The following is a 15,563-nucleotide window of genomic DNA, read 5'->3' as shown; positions in this document are numbered from 1 at the left end:
GTGAAGTAGCACACTAAATATAAACAAACCTGATGATGATCCAAGACATCAAAGTTACCATCAAGTGAACCGTGAGACAACTCAAACACAAACAAGTTCATCAACTGAAAGAGTACACAATTTTACATATCACTCGATAAACACTTAAATTGTGATGATCACATGATTAATCACATGAACACAAGTTTTTATTTGTATAATAAGTGAATAAATTGTAGTGAAATCCAATTGTTTGCACCAAAATGTCCAGTGCCAAACTATAGGCTGCAAAATGTCCAGTGCCAAATTGTGGATACCAAACTGTGGAGGCCAAAATGTCCAAGATCCTCCGTAGGGATTGGTCATTTGGTGACTCTCTGGTCCATGTATTTCTTCTCATTAATCACCCCTTTGGCGCTTATCACTATAAAAACAAAAATGCTGGAGGAACTCAGTTGGTCTTGCAGCGTACCTAGGAGGTAAAGATATATAATCGGTGTTTCTGGCCTGAGCCCTTCCTCAAGTCCCTCCAGCATTTCTGTATTTTTACGACAATCATCATTTCTGCAGACTTTCAGAGTATACATCTCTGTGACCGCACCAAGGTTCCACTCAAACCTCCTCCCTCACCATCATTCAGAGCCCCAAAATGAAGCAACAGGACCTGTAGATCATTTACTAGCGACCTCTAATACATCAGAGAAACAGAACACAGATTGGAGGATCGCTTCATTGAGACCTTTGCTCCATCCATTGTGATGCAGATCTCCCATCTTAGCAGTCTCCATCCAAATGACATCAAAATCGAGCTCCAACTTTGGGAAACCCCCCCCCCCACCCTTGTTTTTTCAACCACCCCCCCTCCCCTGCCCCTTCCCATATCTCTCCAGCGGCATTCCTCTTTTCCTTCTTCCCCTTTCCCACCCTCTCTATCTCCCCATTATCCACACTTTTCTTCTAGCTCCCCAACCCCTTCCTTCCTTCTATCAGACTGCATCTTCCTCGACCCTTTGTTTATTGGAACCAAAGAACCACACAATATTATAGTACAGAAACAGGCTTTTTGGCCCTTCTAGTCTATGGCAAACTATTTTTCATGCCTAGTCCCACTGACCTGCACCCAGTCCATAGCTCTCCATACCTCTCCCATCTCTGTATCTGTCTAAATTGTTCTTCAATGTTAAAATTGAGACCGCATTCACTGCTTCAGCTGGTCACTTGTTCCATATGCCCACCACTCTCTGTGAGAAGAAGTTCCCCCTAATGTTCTCCCTAATCCTTTTCGCTTTCAGCCTTAACCAATGTCGTCTGGTTTGTATCTCACCTATCCTTAGGGGAAAACACTTACCTACATTTATTATGTCAATACCCCTCATAATTTTAAATAACCCCATCAAATCTCCCCTCATTCTTCTTCGCTCCAGGGAAAATAGTCCAAACCTGTTTAACTTTTCCCTGTAACTCAGTTCTTGAAGTCCTATCTTATCCCATCAACTCCTAACCCCATTGCTTCCCCCTTAATTCACCAATCAGCTGCAAGCCGGTGCATCTCCCCCTCCCAACCCACCATCCTTTTATTCAGGCTTCTGCCCATTTCTTGGTATTCCTGATGAAGAGTTCGAGCCAAAATATTGACTCTCTCTTGCATTCCATGGATGCTGCCTGACTCGCTGCATTTCTCCAGCAACTTTTGTGTGGCAGTCCCAATGGTGTTAAAACAGGCAATAGGTTAACCAATGTGTTCAAAAGGAACTTGTGTTTTTCATGTTGGTTTGGTGTTTGCCAAAGGTCTGGTCTAGCAGCTATGGCTTCAGGTCAGGCATATAGTCAGCTACTTTTCATGATGGATGCTGAGGTCCCCAATCCATATTACATCAGGTGACCAGACAACTTTCAGTCCCTCAGCTCGAAAAAGTGTTTGTTTCATCAGCTGAGGGAGAATGGCAGTTGGTATTCAGGTTTCCTTGGTCACATTTGTCTTAATTCCCGTGGCTACCAATCTTATCTGCATTGCACCAATGACTTAGCCTTCACAACGATATGTGGCAACAAATTCTACTGATTCACCACTCTGGCTTAAACAACTTCTCATCTCTGTTCTTAAGGGATTTCCTTTCATTCTGAGGCTGTGCCCTTTGGTCCAAGATTCTTCCACTACTGAAAACATCATTCGTTCTGCCACTGCATGAAGACATACTCACTCCTGAATTCTAAAGAGTCCAGCCAAGTTATGATTCTGTGACTACAAGTATGTCAGTATGTCAGGCCGTCACTTGACTAATCTGTGAGACAACTTCCCAATTTAGACAGAACTTGGCAAGGTCACTTCACCACATTTGATTTCTGGTGTCCTGAATGATTTTTTTTTTAATTAATTTTTCCTTTTAACACAGCAACCATAGTACAACTCAGTGGCTTGCTAGGCTATTTCAAAAGAAAATTACCAGTCAACTCTATTGCTGTGGGGCTGGAGTTATGTAAAGATCACAGAATTTGATCCCTGAAGTGCATTCTATATTCAAACCACTCATGAACTGGAGACTCAACTATACTCAATGACTCATGAGCTTGATGATAAGTCATCAACCTGCAATGTCAATTTCTTGGGAATATTTTCAGTTCTTTTTGTTTTTAATTTATTTAATATTGACTTGTGAATCCTGTCAGGAAGCAAAAATGCCAACTCAACCCAAAATGGGAATACTATTTGATAGTCGTTGCGCATGTGGAATAAAGGGTTCATTTTGTGCTCTGTGTCTCTGACTTCATGAATCAAAAACTTTTAAAATGGGCCTAATTTCACTGAGAAATACATTGAGGTTTTATTCAACACCATATGCAGCTACTAATTTTGCACAATGTCTTTCTATTTTAAATTTGAAATGATATTCATCAGATTGGTCAATATTTTCCAGTCGTAAAATCATAAGGCCTTTTACACAGAAAACTCACTTAATTGGCATGAGAACAACCTGTCTTTAAAGGCAACTTGACCATTTTGCCAAGAAATCGCAGAAAAGTTAACCAGGATAACAGGAGTGGCCTTCACGGGTGACTCGGAGCTGTATCTATTAAGTAATTTCATGGAAATGAATGACAAATTGACCAAATATCAAATCTCATTTACCATGTGATTAACAAAAAAAATGTATCGCGATCACTTGGAAGTGTGATTCCCCTCTACTTATAGTATGATGGAGTGCGAGAATGAACAGCTGTATACCAATGGAAAAAAAAATCACATACAACTTAAAGAATAAATATGACACTTTTGTAAAGGTTTAACAGCCAAATAAGGACTACATAGGGACCCAGATACAGTTATAAAAAGGAACAAAAAAAGGTATAAAAGTAACTATTATATCTACAAAAACAATATGCCCAACTGTACTCTATATACTTAAAATATATGTAAGCTCTGACAGTGCATGTATCGGGAGGGGGGGGGCCGAGAAGGGACTGTTTTGGTTTTTTTTGTTGCATTTGTGAGAAAAAGTTTAATATATTGAATATTTAAAGAGTCACTATGTATATTTTCTGAGAAAAAAAACAAAAATAAAATATTTTTAAAAAAGGCAGCTTGGGTCGTTCACAATGAACCAAGAAATGCTGGGTCAGTGCGACCTTTTACAGAAGCAAGCCAGCATCCCAGAACCTGCAGGACCTGTAGCATGACAGCGCCGGTGTCCTGTGTAAACCCTTTTCGACAGAAGCCGTTGCAAGGCACATAGGCTCTGATACTACCTACCTTGGTTGTATCAGCCATAGGATGAAAATGATGCCCATTCCACCTTTGTTGTGTGGTAGGTGAAGCAGTTAAAAGACAGTTAATTCCTGTCTTTTAATGGCTGTGTGAAAGGGGCCAGTTTCCCAACATGGTAACAAGCTCTTCAGGCCAATATATTCATGCCATCTTCCCCCATATTGTACTCTTCCCCCAAATTTGGGAGACAAGACCCTTCAGAAGCTCCCCTTTGCATATTGATTAGACAGCCTAGGATTTTCAACAACTTCCCTTTATGCCAACTCGTATCCTCATCCTCTTGCCCTGGCTTCATAAAGGCTGTCTACTCCTCGACTCAGCCTTTAGTTCTTCCCCAGCTCTTCTCCTTTCCCTTATCACACAACTACAACACTCCAGGCAAAATCTGTACAAAATACTGCCTCAAGCCAATAACATTTTTAATTATATTGTCCTTTGAATAATTTTACAATTTAGAAGAATAATCAAGTCATAGTTGTACAAGGGTTGTTGACCTGCAAGGAGAGTGTTAAGAGGCAACTAGAATTCTAAATCTATGTCTGGGGGTGGGGTTTAAAATAAAGTTTTTGCTTCCACTCAGTATTCAATTCATGAATTTTGCCAAAATCATATAAGCAGACAGGGTTGACCGCAGCTGCCAGTGAAATAAACTGCAAGACCTCACATGCAAGGGAGCAGAAGGCAACCGACATCTGGAATAACATTCTGACATTGAGACAAGGCTCAGATTAAGGAAGAAGAGAAAATGAGAAAAAAGAATAATGTAAACTGTGTGCCCCCAAAATTAAAAAAAAGATTTTGTTTCTCAAAATGAAACAAACTTGCAATTAGTTAGAATTCAAACAAATCTTTGAAATAAGAAATACAGGCGACCCCAGCATGAAAACTGTTCGAATTATGGAAATTCTCCCTTAATCATAATGAATTTACAAATTTCAACTGAGAATTTGGTGAAACAATAACATGCACTCTCATGTAATTTTTATGGGGAATTCAAAGTAAATAAAGCAGCACAATTTTTTTTCCAAACTGATACAGCTTCACATTTCAAAAAAAATTGCAATGACCCATTTTCTACAAATATCTCCCCTCCCCCATAACACAAGGTTTGCCTGTGTGGCTGGACAGAAAGTTGGTTGAATGTAAAATCTATTGCTTTAGGTGTGAACAATCAGATCTCTAAACTTGCAGTGATTAGTTTTCCTTTTAATTTACATATTTGCACATTTTAACCTTTATAAATATTCAATGCAGAGCTGAGTACTTACCTTTGATGCACAAATATCATGGTAAACTTCAACTGCACAGTCAAATGCACATAGAAGGGGAGTAGTTACAAAAGTATAAAGACACATTTTTATAACTCACTCAACTATCTCGGAAGTTCCAAAATGGCTTGCAACCAAATAGATATTTCAAGCATGATCAGCATGTATTTCAGCATAAAACTTCCAATCCTTTAGAAATGCAAAGCACATCAGCATTTATTTTCCATACACAAAATTAAACCACGATGGTTGTTTCGTTGGGGTGAGCTTTGATCTATCAATGAATTGAAAATGTTGCATTATAAAGGCTGAACTTGAAGTGCCAGTTGATGAAGTAGACAAAGACGATGTGGTCAAACAATAATCATGGCTTTTATTAACAGAAACTCATGGTACAATAATAAAAGACAATAGGTGCATATATAGTTATTTCCAAGGGGAGTGTCCTTAACAGTAGAGATAATGCACAGCCAATGTTAGTACAGCAAGCCTCGGCAGAGGGGAGACAGGCAGCTTGACAGACATTCACCTCAGTCTCCCCCCCGGCAGAAGAAAGGTTAAAATCAAAAGGACAGCTGCTAGGAAAGACTGAAACAAGTGATACATGAATACTATGTTTGGCCTTGAGATACTCTAACAGCCAAAATACTCCAGTATCTAGCATGCAATCAAAATATAATGAGATGTTTTATGAATATGTCAGTCAATCAGATTGTTTACGAATTCTGGTGCTTCTTCTCAAAACAGGTGGCTCCTTTGCAACCTTGGGAACTGGTACAGGTCCTGGGTCTGTAGTATGGGAAGGACTGACTTCTGGACCCACTCCAGAATAGCCAGCGTGAGGCAGTGGAGCCACAGCATGGCCATCTGAAAGCTTACTTGGGGTCACAGGCTGGGGGGGGGGGGGGGCGAGTCCAATCTCTCAGGCTCACTCTGAGTCGGGTGGCGAGGAAGGGGCGAACCAGGCGAGGCCAGATCTCTTAGGGGTACAGTGTCAGTACTCCCGTCTGGGAATTTAACGAGCGTAGTTGGGGTTAGTATGCAGTAGCTGAACTGGTTGGACTGGGGGTCTGTTTTACGTGCCCGAGCATGGCACTTCAGCAGCACAGTTCCAGGCTCAGATAAATAGGCTGGCCAGTCCATCACAGTTCCTGATTTCTTAGGAAAGGCAAACATACGTTCATGAGATGTTTGATTTGTTGCAGTAAAAAAATAAAGACCGAATAGAATGTTGTGCCTCAGGCAGCACTTCCTGCCACTGGGTAACAGGGTAACCATGTGTTTTTAAAGCAAGATTAACAGTCTTCCTGACTGTAGCAATAGCCCTTTCAACCTGCCCATTGCCCTGCGGGTTGTAGCTCGTGATACGGCTGGCATCCCCTTTCGTAGAAGGGCTCGCCGCAGTTCAGCGCTCATGAATGCTGAGCCCCTATCGGTATGAATGTAATTGGAAAAACCAAAAATGCTGAAAATTCTGTCAAGTGACTTAATGACAAACGCTGATGAGATGTCAGGACAGGGTATCACAAAGGGAAACCTGGAATATTCATCAATTACAGTAAGGAAATATACATTTTTGTTGTTGGAAGGTAAAGGCCCATTAAAATCTAAGCCACACATGTCAAACTCTGGCCCGCGATATAATTATATTTGGCCCGCAAGATCATTTCAAAAATGTATTAGAGGTGGCCCGCCCTGCAGCGAGAGCCGATGCTGTTTTTTGGTAATGTCACCCCCACCATCCTCCCCCTTCATTGCACATCCTTCCCCATTGTAACACGAGAAATTGTAACACGAGAAGTCTGTCGATGTCATCAGCCGGCAAGCCAGTTGGAAGGCTCCCCGCACAACCAATCACTTCTCCCACCTGTCGAGCGGTGCGGCGGATGGGCGAGCGCCTGTGATTGCCTGTCGGCGCACGGACATGGCAGGCTGCACACGGCCCCCGGGCAGCGCGAGCCCCACGTGACTGGCACCGGACGGCCCTCAGCGCTTGCACCCGCGCGGACCCCAGGGACGGCAGGTTCGGCCCTGCACGTGAAGAGAGAGATGGTGGCTGTCCCCAAAGGCTGATCGGCAGCGCGCTGGGCCTGAGTGGGTGGGTAAGCAGGGGTGGGCAGAGGGTGTAGGTGAGGAGTAATGGGCAGGGGAAGTTATGGTGGTGCGAGGGGCAGTTAGAGGGAGAGATGAGTAGAAGGAGGGGTGGATAGGGAAGAGGTAAAAGGGGAGGGGCAGGGCGAGTAGGGGAGGGGTGATTAGAGGGTGAGAGACGGGTAGAGGGAGGAACAGGTTGAGGGGAGAGGCAGTAGAGGGGTGTCTATAGGATGGGGTGGGTAGAGGCAGAGCGAGTGGAGTGAAGAGTGAGTAGAGGTTGGGTAAAGGACTGGTCAGGTAGAGGGATGGTGGGTCGAGGGTGAATAGAGACCTAGAGCCTGAGGAGTGAGCAGGAAATGCTGAGTCCTGATGCAGGCCAAAATGGACACAGCCTGTGAATGCTGACTACATATCCACAGGGACCAAATATGTTTCCCTCAGGTCAAGCAAAGGGTGAACTTGAGCTACCTACTCCTGACCTGTAACATTATCCTCCTAAAGTTATATCCTAAAGTTTAACATTACATATGTTGAAAGAAGAGAAAACATGCAGATGTTGTTGAAACTTTTCAATAAATATTTAGTTCGGCCCTCAACTTAGTCCAAGTTTTTAATTTTGGCCCTCTGTGAATTTGAGTTTGACACCCCTAATCTAATCTAATCCTCTCAAAAGGTTGGGTTGCCTTGATGAGAGTGGCCTCCGGAGCTTTGAAGTATTGCGGTTTGCATTCTGCACAAAGAGGACAGCTTTTAGTCAGTTTGCTGACTTCTTCCAGAGAGTTAGCCCTTATGTAGAGTGGAAGAATCTCATGACCCTTGGGTGGCATAGTCTGCTATGAATCTCTTTTAGCCCCTCAAGCTGAGCACCGGCAGCAGTTCATGACAATGCGTCAGAGGAATCATTTAACCTGCCCGGTCTGTACTGGATCTCATAATTACAAGTTGAGAGTTCAATTGCCAGCGTGCCATCTCATCGTTCTTGATTTTACTTTTGTGTTTAGTACTGAACATGTAGGCTACAGATTTCTAATCAGTGACAAGAGTAAATTTTCTGCCAGCTAGAAAGTGTCTCCAGTAGCGAACTGCTTCAATAATAGCCTGGGCTTCTTTTACAAAGGCAGGATGTTTAAGTTCAGGTCCGCGTTACGTGCGGGAAAAGAATGCCACAGGTCTGCCCTTTTGATTAAGTGTCCCTGCCAAGGCACAATCTGAGGCATCAATTTCCACTTGGAATGGGACATCCTCGTCAATGGACAAGAGTGCAGCTTTGGCAATATCAGCTTTAATTATCTCGAAATCCTTCAAGGCCATTGGAGAGAGAGGAAAAGATTTAGTGTCAAACAAACTTCCTTTGTGGTGTAGTCCCGAACCCATTTGCAGTAGTAGGAAAAGAATCCCATACATCTGGGATGGTAACTTCTTAAGGGGAGGGCCATTCTTTCTGGGTCGGGGCGGATTTCGCCGTTGTGGACAATGCAGACCAGAATGGGTAGCTCTGTCGCGTTGAACACACATTTGTCCTCGTTAAATGCAATGTTGAGTTCTTTAGCTGTTGCTAAAAATTTCTTTAAGTTGTTGTCGTGCTCAGCCTGTGTTTTCCCACACATAATGACGTAATCCAGATAGGGAAATGTACCCTGAAACTCATACGTCCTAACAATTTTATCCATTTCCTTCTGAAACACGGACACACCATTAGTGACCCCAAAAGGTACCCTTTTAAACTGGTATAACCCCATATAGGGCCGTTCCCTTTTCTTAATGGGGAATTGGTGATAAGCTGTTTTGAGGTCGATAGTGGAGTACACTTTGTATTGCGCTATCTGATTAATCATTTCATTGATGCGTGGCAGGGGGTAGGCATCCAGGTTAGTGTAACGGTTGATTGTCTGGCTGTAGTCAATAGCCAGTCGTCTCTTAGTGTGATTTTTCACGACGACCACTTGAGCCCGCCACGGACTCTTACTAGGTTCAATTACTCCCTCTTTAAGCAGTCTCTGGGTCTCCGCTTTGATAAACTTACGATCCTCTTTGCTGTAAGAACGGCTCTTAGTGGCAATCACCATTCACCTCACCCTTCATAGTCGACCGTTCCAGTCACTGAGCTTTCTAATTAAGCAGAGCAACCACACTTAATACCTCAGGAGAACAATGAATTTGTATTCTGTTGGCTGCTCTGATATGGCAAAGTTCCCACCTCCCAAAATTCAAAATTATTGGAGACAAATTGTTTTGCACATTTGCCATGGTGTCAAGCTAAACCCTCGGGTTTTTCAATAAGGTGAAATTTTAATCAAGTTGACCTTGGGTTACTCTGCCCAAGGGAGTGCTCGTAAAGCCCATTCCATATCGCAGATACAGAAATGTAAGAAGCTGAAACTGCTTCAGTCAGACAGAAAATAAAATTCAACTGAAGAATTTTGTTTACATGTCAAGTATCGTATATTTGTCCATTTATGGTTTGAAATCTCATGTTTACCAAAACCCTGCTTGTCGGACCACGGATTTTAATTGTGGCAAACAGTGTTTCAAGTCCTGCATCATCAAGCAGTTTAGCAACCAAGTAGCCATTTACAAAGCAAGGGTACCAAATATCAAAACAAGGGTACCAAATACCAAAACAAGGGTACCAAATACCAAAACAAGGGTACCAAATACCAAAACAAGGGTACCAAATACCAAAAGAAGGGTAACATGTTAGAACACGAAACCTTTTAATTAGCAGTGTGATGCATGCCACAGTATGGAAGGCACAGAATAAAGGAGCAGAGAATGTAGGCTAGAAATTCTATACAATTCTTGATGGGCCACAATTTGAGAGTTACCTCCAGTTCTATGCTGTGATAGAAGAAGGGGTTGGGGATTTGGAGGAAAGAAGAGGGCAGACAGAGGATGGTAGAAGGAAATATAAATGTATGGAAAGGATTCAATGGCCCAAATGGCCTTCTGCACAAGCTCTCAAACAAATACATATTTCTCTGTAATCTGTTCTCACTGATTCCACTCTAATTTTCAAATAACCTACCAACAATCAGGCCAATATACACAAGCTATTTGACCGACCTACCAGTCTATATGGGTAATGGGAGAAACATACATGGTCACAGAAAGAACATTCAAACTTCACCCAGGCAACAACAGAAGTTAGGGTTGATCTTGGGTTTTTGCAGTTCTGAGGTTGCATCATTGTGCACCTACATTGCAAACACTGGAAAATTGTAGCAATATAGAAGAGATGGAATCAGCTGTAACTGCTTTTTTGGAGCAGGGGAATCTTAATGAGGTGCATGAAATTGTGAGTGGTAAAAGAAGATTGTACAAGGATAATTCTTTCTGAACTGAGCTGTCAAAAAACAAGGGACATAGATTTAAGAATTGGCAGGGAGACAAAGATATTTTCTTTCACCCACAGGTTGATCGGAATCTGGAACTCATTCCTTCAAAGGATGGTAGATCTGGAACATTCACTATATTTAAGTGCTTGTTGATATTGATAGAGCCAAGAATTTCGGAGGTATTAATCAAGTGCTGGGAAATGAAAATTAGGTTAGATAGCTTTAATTCAACTGGCCTTTTTTTTTGTAACTTTTAAATATTCAATAAATATGTTCTGAATTTTTTATATCCTCAATTCCTGATGAGAGTCAAATAATCATTTTATTAATTTAGAACATTTTTATTTGAGTGGAATTTGAACCTTTCACCTTGTGTCTCAGAAAGAAGTACATCACCATTAGAACTAAGTGACCATAGCATGGCACAGGTTAAAAAAATAATGCATATGCATCAATTTTATGTCAAGCATCCTATAGCTGAGATACAAAAAAGTCTCCTTCATTCGTTAAGCTCATTTTCTCCACAGGCAATACAAAAGTTGCATTAACTTTCAGTTGAACCTGTTCATTAATCCTGACGAGCCGCTCTGAAATTTCTCCAAACATCCCAAAAGGATAATTATCCAAAGTGGAACCATGCATTCAATCTTACAACTTATCATTTTTAAAACTGCTAATTTCATTACGTGCCTCACATAAGGGCCCTTGAATCATAAGAGATACATTATTCCCGAAAGAAGTAATCAGTAATCCTTTGTTTAACCAACAATATTTTATAATTCTCTTGTACGAGCCACCACCAAAAGGATAAAAATACTTATTGCTAAATTTGTATTTTTTTCCCACTTTTGGATTCACTGCTCGTTAATAATAAAGCAATACCCTTAAAAAAGCAGCGTTCAACATGGAATACATATTCTGAACATGACTTGATCCATCTTAATAATGTCAGATCAGGTTTGAGCCCAAGGCTAAATCAACATTTAATTTGGCATTTTCTTCACTTTGTTAACAACATGCTGCTTTCAAGTAAATATTTTCCACATTGTCAAAAAGTTTAGCCACAGTTAAACCCCAATTGTTTTTGTTGTTTCAGCCTACTTCATTGCATGTTTCATACAATAATACCTTCAGCTAACCTTGTAAATGACTTCGAGCAATTTGATTTTTCTCACTCTATGGTCCTTTTTTTCCCCCAAGCAATTTGGGAGTTCACATGCAAAATTAGTAATAGATGTACTCTGGATATCTGAACACCAAATTCTACAAGAAATCATGCCCATCAAATTCACCACCCTATCATCCTCTATCTCACATTGAACTACAGGTGCAGAAAAGACAACAGAATCCATTTTAACAATTCCAAAACCTACTCTCAATCACCAACAAACAAACACTACAATTTCCACACTTTCTTCCTGTACTGTTTGTAGTGGATTGATCCACATATATCTGGTAACTGCTGGGCAATGTACAGGTACTCCCCGACTTACAACCATAATTGGGACCAAAGGAATCGGTCGCAACTCACAATGGTTGCAAGTTGGAATTTTCCCCGTGCGCGTGGAGCACTGAATTTTAAAATCAAATGTTATATTTCACAAACTATAACAGGGATACAGGGCATGTAAGAGCCAAAATGTGCATACCTACTTTGTTAATCGGCATCCTGGGGTACATAGGTTGGGCACTTGATACCTGTATGTGTATGTGAGCCTTCAATTGGCACATGCGCGGAGGGTTCGTGTATTAGAGTTCAGCTGGCACATGTGCAAGAGTTAAGCACCCTGACTACATTGAATTTGTGCCCTTAACTCAATTGGATGCACCAACTGAACTCCAATACACAAACCCACCACGCATACGCCAATTGAAGACTCAGTCATATGTGCAGATAGACGTACATCACATAGGTTGCAAGTCGGGAAGTATCTGTATACAAAGGTCGCCTGCCAAAGTTAAACTAGGTACTGCAATTTGGGTTCCGTTTACTTCTGTTCAAGTGATTTGTTCCTTTTTAAATACAACCTTCATGGAGTCTTTGGTGCTTCAAGTTTAAGCCTCCTCTAATACCCTCTGAAGATTCAAAGCACCAAATGTCTTTTCAAGCTGGTCCTTATTCCTGAATTGAAACTTGATTATTTTCCAAGTGGAGCAGCAGCCAGATGATAATACATGAATAATTATCCAATCTTTCGGGTCTAAGCATCCTTTAAATGAATATCCCATTAAATATTTGGACAATTTTCCCAAATTAGAGACATTGTTAAATATAGTGATCGACCTACATTTCTCTGTCAATTCACTATCCTTTAACAAAAAAATGCTTACAGGTAAAAATGCAGCATCTGTTGGTCCCACATGGCTGTTCAAATCAAGATCCAAATGGGATTCAAGCAGATGTACCCAACCTCTTTTCTCTAATTTTGAGAATCGTACAGAATTACCCATCTGCTTGTTAGACATTTAAAGACACAGAGAGAAGGTGAGAGATAGTGCATGCTTCACTAATCTCCACTCATTTCAGGATCATGACAAAATAATGGTCGGAAAGTTATCCATTATATTCCTTTGAAGTTTATATATCAAACTAAAAGTTAGTTCTGACATGGCAACTCTCACCATATTTAAACGGTATCAAAATACATAATTGAAGAGGCATAATCCACAGGTTTACAGGCCTAGTACTGGGATTAGGTTTAGAAGCCCTTTTTAACTAGTACAGATCTAATTCCCAATGTTTCTTGTAACCATGTACCTGTACTGTTAAATTTATGACTTCAAAATGAAGAATTTAGCAGAAAAAAAAAATCCATTTCTGGAATTTAAAAATGATACAAGGTTTCTTTACAATAGCTTAAGTTGATTATTTTCAGCGCCAACTTAATTACAAAGCCTGTCTTTGCATAAATTCAAAATTTGTCCTCACTTTCATAAAAAGCAACAAATCATTTCACAATCAATAGGCAAAGATAAAATTATTTGCTGAACATACTAACATAAACAGTTTTGATGAGAAGTGCTCTAATCTGCTACGTCTTTGAGAAACTTCCAAGTCAGAACTCAAAACATCCACAAGCTTTGATTTTAAAAGCTCATAATAATTCAAGAAAAATGATTCAAGAACCAAATAATTATATTTCAAATAATACAAGAAACCAGAAGTTCTTGACACAAAAAAAACTTCACAATAACTTTCAGCTGCTTAAAGAAGGCAACAGCTTAAAAAAATATATTATTTAAAAACCACACTGAAATATGGAGCATTGAATACACATCTTGTGAACTCCTATTTGAGTGTTTTCTTTGTAATATATCATCTGACTGTGCTCAACCTGGATAGTCAAACTAAAGTAATTTCAACAGCATAATTTATGCAAAAAAAGAGATTCTCCCATGGTTATTTAACCATGTTCATGGTCAGATGCAATCCATTCTACTCTTGCCTTTGAGAACTATATGGCTTGTTTCAAATTATCCCTTTTATTATTCAATTAGAGATCTACTCTGTAACTTCAAATGACAACCTCAAATTGCAGTTTTTCATCACCATTTCGACACCTCCCAAACTAAATGAACCACAGTAGCCAAATTCTACAAGATGCTTTCTGATCCAAATCTCAGGTCTCCTCCTCATTCAAAAGTTTAAATTGTCTTTCACTAATTTTTCGAAGGTCAAATATTAAATCCTTAATGAGACAAGCTTAAATATGAACATAAAATCATATTTTATGATTTCAATAAAATATAATCAGGGAGGATTTCTGAATATTTCAAGATTCTAACCCAATTAGAGCAAACAAAAATTTGAAAAATAATTTTATTTCACAACTAAACACAAAAATTAGATGTAATTATGTACAAGAACATTTAGAATTCATTCAGAATCAGCTCCAATATTGAAAGTTGTTAAGCGGACAAATAAAAGTGGAGCAAACATCCATCGGCATTGCATCCAATTTTGCAAGTTTAATTCAATCACCATAAATGTGCCGAAATATACTTCAGCAAATTCTGCTTGATTTAAAAAATATTAACTGGAAAGAAAACAAACAACTGAACTCCTCAGACAGATACGCAAAGTACAAAATTACAGAAATCTTTTGTACGAGTCTATGTTCAAGCATTAAGAATCACCTTCACTGAAAAGATAGAAATTCAAATCTACCTTTCCTTTCTGACCTCTTCTTCCGACGCCTTTTGAACTTGCGCCTGACCAGATGAAAGAAAGCCCCCATGTTCAGTGTCGCAGCCAGCAGTGAAGCCATACAGCACCGAGCTGCCTATACAGCTGGTACAGGTCAGTGGTGTGCTAAATCTCTCTGTCTGATTTAACAAAGTATATTAATACAGCAATTCATTTAAGTCATCACGCGTCAGCACAACTGACAGTTAACTCTATGCTACCCCTTTCAGTTTCAGCTTCTTCACATTCAAGTCAGCATCTGCACTCTCGCATTGACCAAAATAAGTCTGCCTACAAATTAAAAGGGGAAATTTCCTTCAAACGGAATTTTACATATTTTGCAATCCTGAGAAATAGCTTCACAATTCATTTCAGCTGGGTTTAGTTAGTTCATAAGCCACCCTCACCTCGACCACCTTCTCATAAAAACTACCTGTAAAGATCAATGGTTGGATCCAATCATAATTGCTTTTTTCTTATGACATCACATGCACCACATCCAGTGTACTTTAGAACTCAAACTGCTTGCAGATGGATGGTTTAAATGATGTGAACTAGATCATGTATACAAATTCACACTACAATTAATTGACAGCTACCATTTTACCTCTTGTTTTATCAGATTTACTCAGATTTTCCAACAAGCAGATATGAAAGAATATTTTTAAGTTAAAAACTGGTTGTGGCATCTCACAATCACCAAGATGTAAACTTTACGATTATTGTACAATTTAATAGAGGAACTTACCATACATCTGATTTCAAAAGATGTTTTCTACACTTCAAATTAAAAGGAAAAACTTCAGAAATCATAATTTTAATTCAATTAACATTCAGCAATCCATTTTAAAAGTTGACAGAATTAATTTAAATCACTGATTCAAACATTTGCACAACAAACAGTATCTTAAAATCATAATTTGCTCCAATCTTTTGGT

At 39.9% G+C, this 15,563-nt stretch overlaps 1 protein-coding gene across 17 annotated transcripts in view; it reads right to left on the bottom strand.

Moving 5' to 3' along the window:
- Nucleotides 1–15,563, bottom strand: part of LOC138761675 (double-stranded RNA-specific editase 1-like) — a 400,374-nt gene that overhangs the window by 204,235 nt on the left and 180,576 nt on the right. For 2 of the 17 annotated variants that reach the window (XM_069934228.1, XM_069934229.1), the window contains 2 exons: nt 15,374–15,405; nt 14,608–14,765 (listed from right to left, as the gene is read on the bottom strand). The exons of 12 other annotated variants lie outside the window; for them this stretch is intronic. In XM_069934228.1, coding sequence (XP_069790329.1) covers nt 14,608–14,707 — 100 coding nt within the window. In that variant the 5' untranslated portion in view covers nt 14,708–14,765; nt 15,374–15,405. The remainder of the gene's footprint in view (nt 1–14,607; nt 14,766–15,373; nt 15,406–15,563) is intronic. 3 more of the 17 variants (XM_069934236.1, XM_069934239.1, XM_069934235.1) reach the window with 2 other exon arrangements.

This window comes from Narcine bancroftii, chromosome 4 (genome assembly GCF_036971445.1).
Source record: "Narcine bancroftii isolate sNarBan1 chromosome 4, sNarBan1.hap1, whole genome shotgun sequence".
NCBI lineage: Eukaryota > Metazoa > Chordata > Chondrichthyes > Torpediniformes > Narcinidae > Narcine > Narcine bancroftii.
This window is presented reverse-complemented; position numbering and strand designations above follow the sequence as displayed.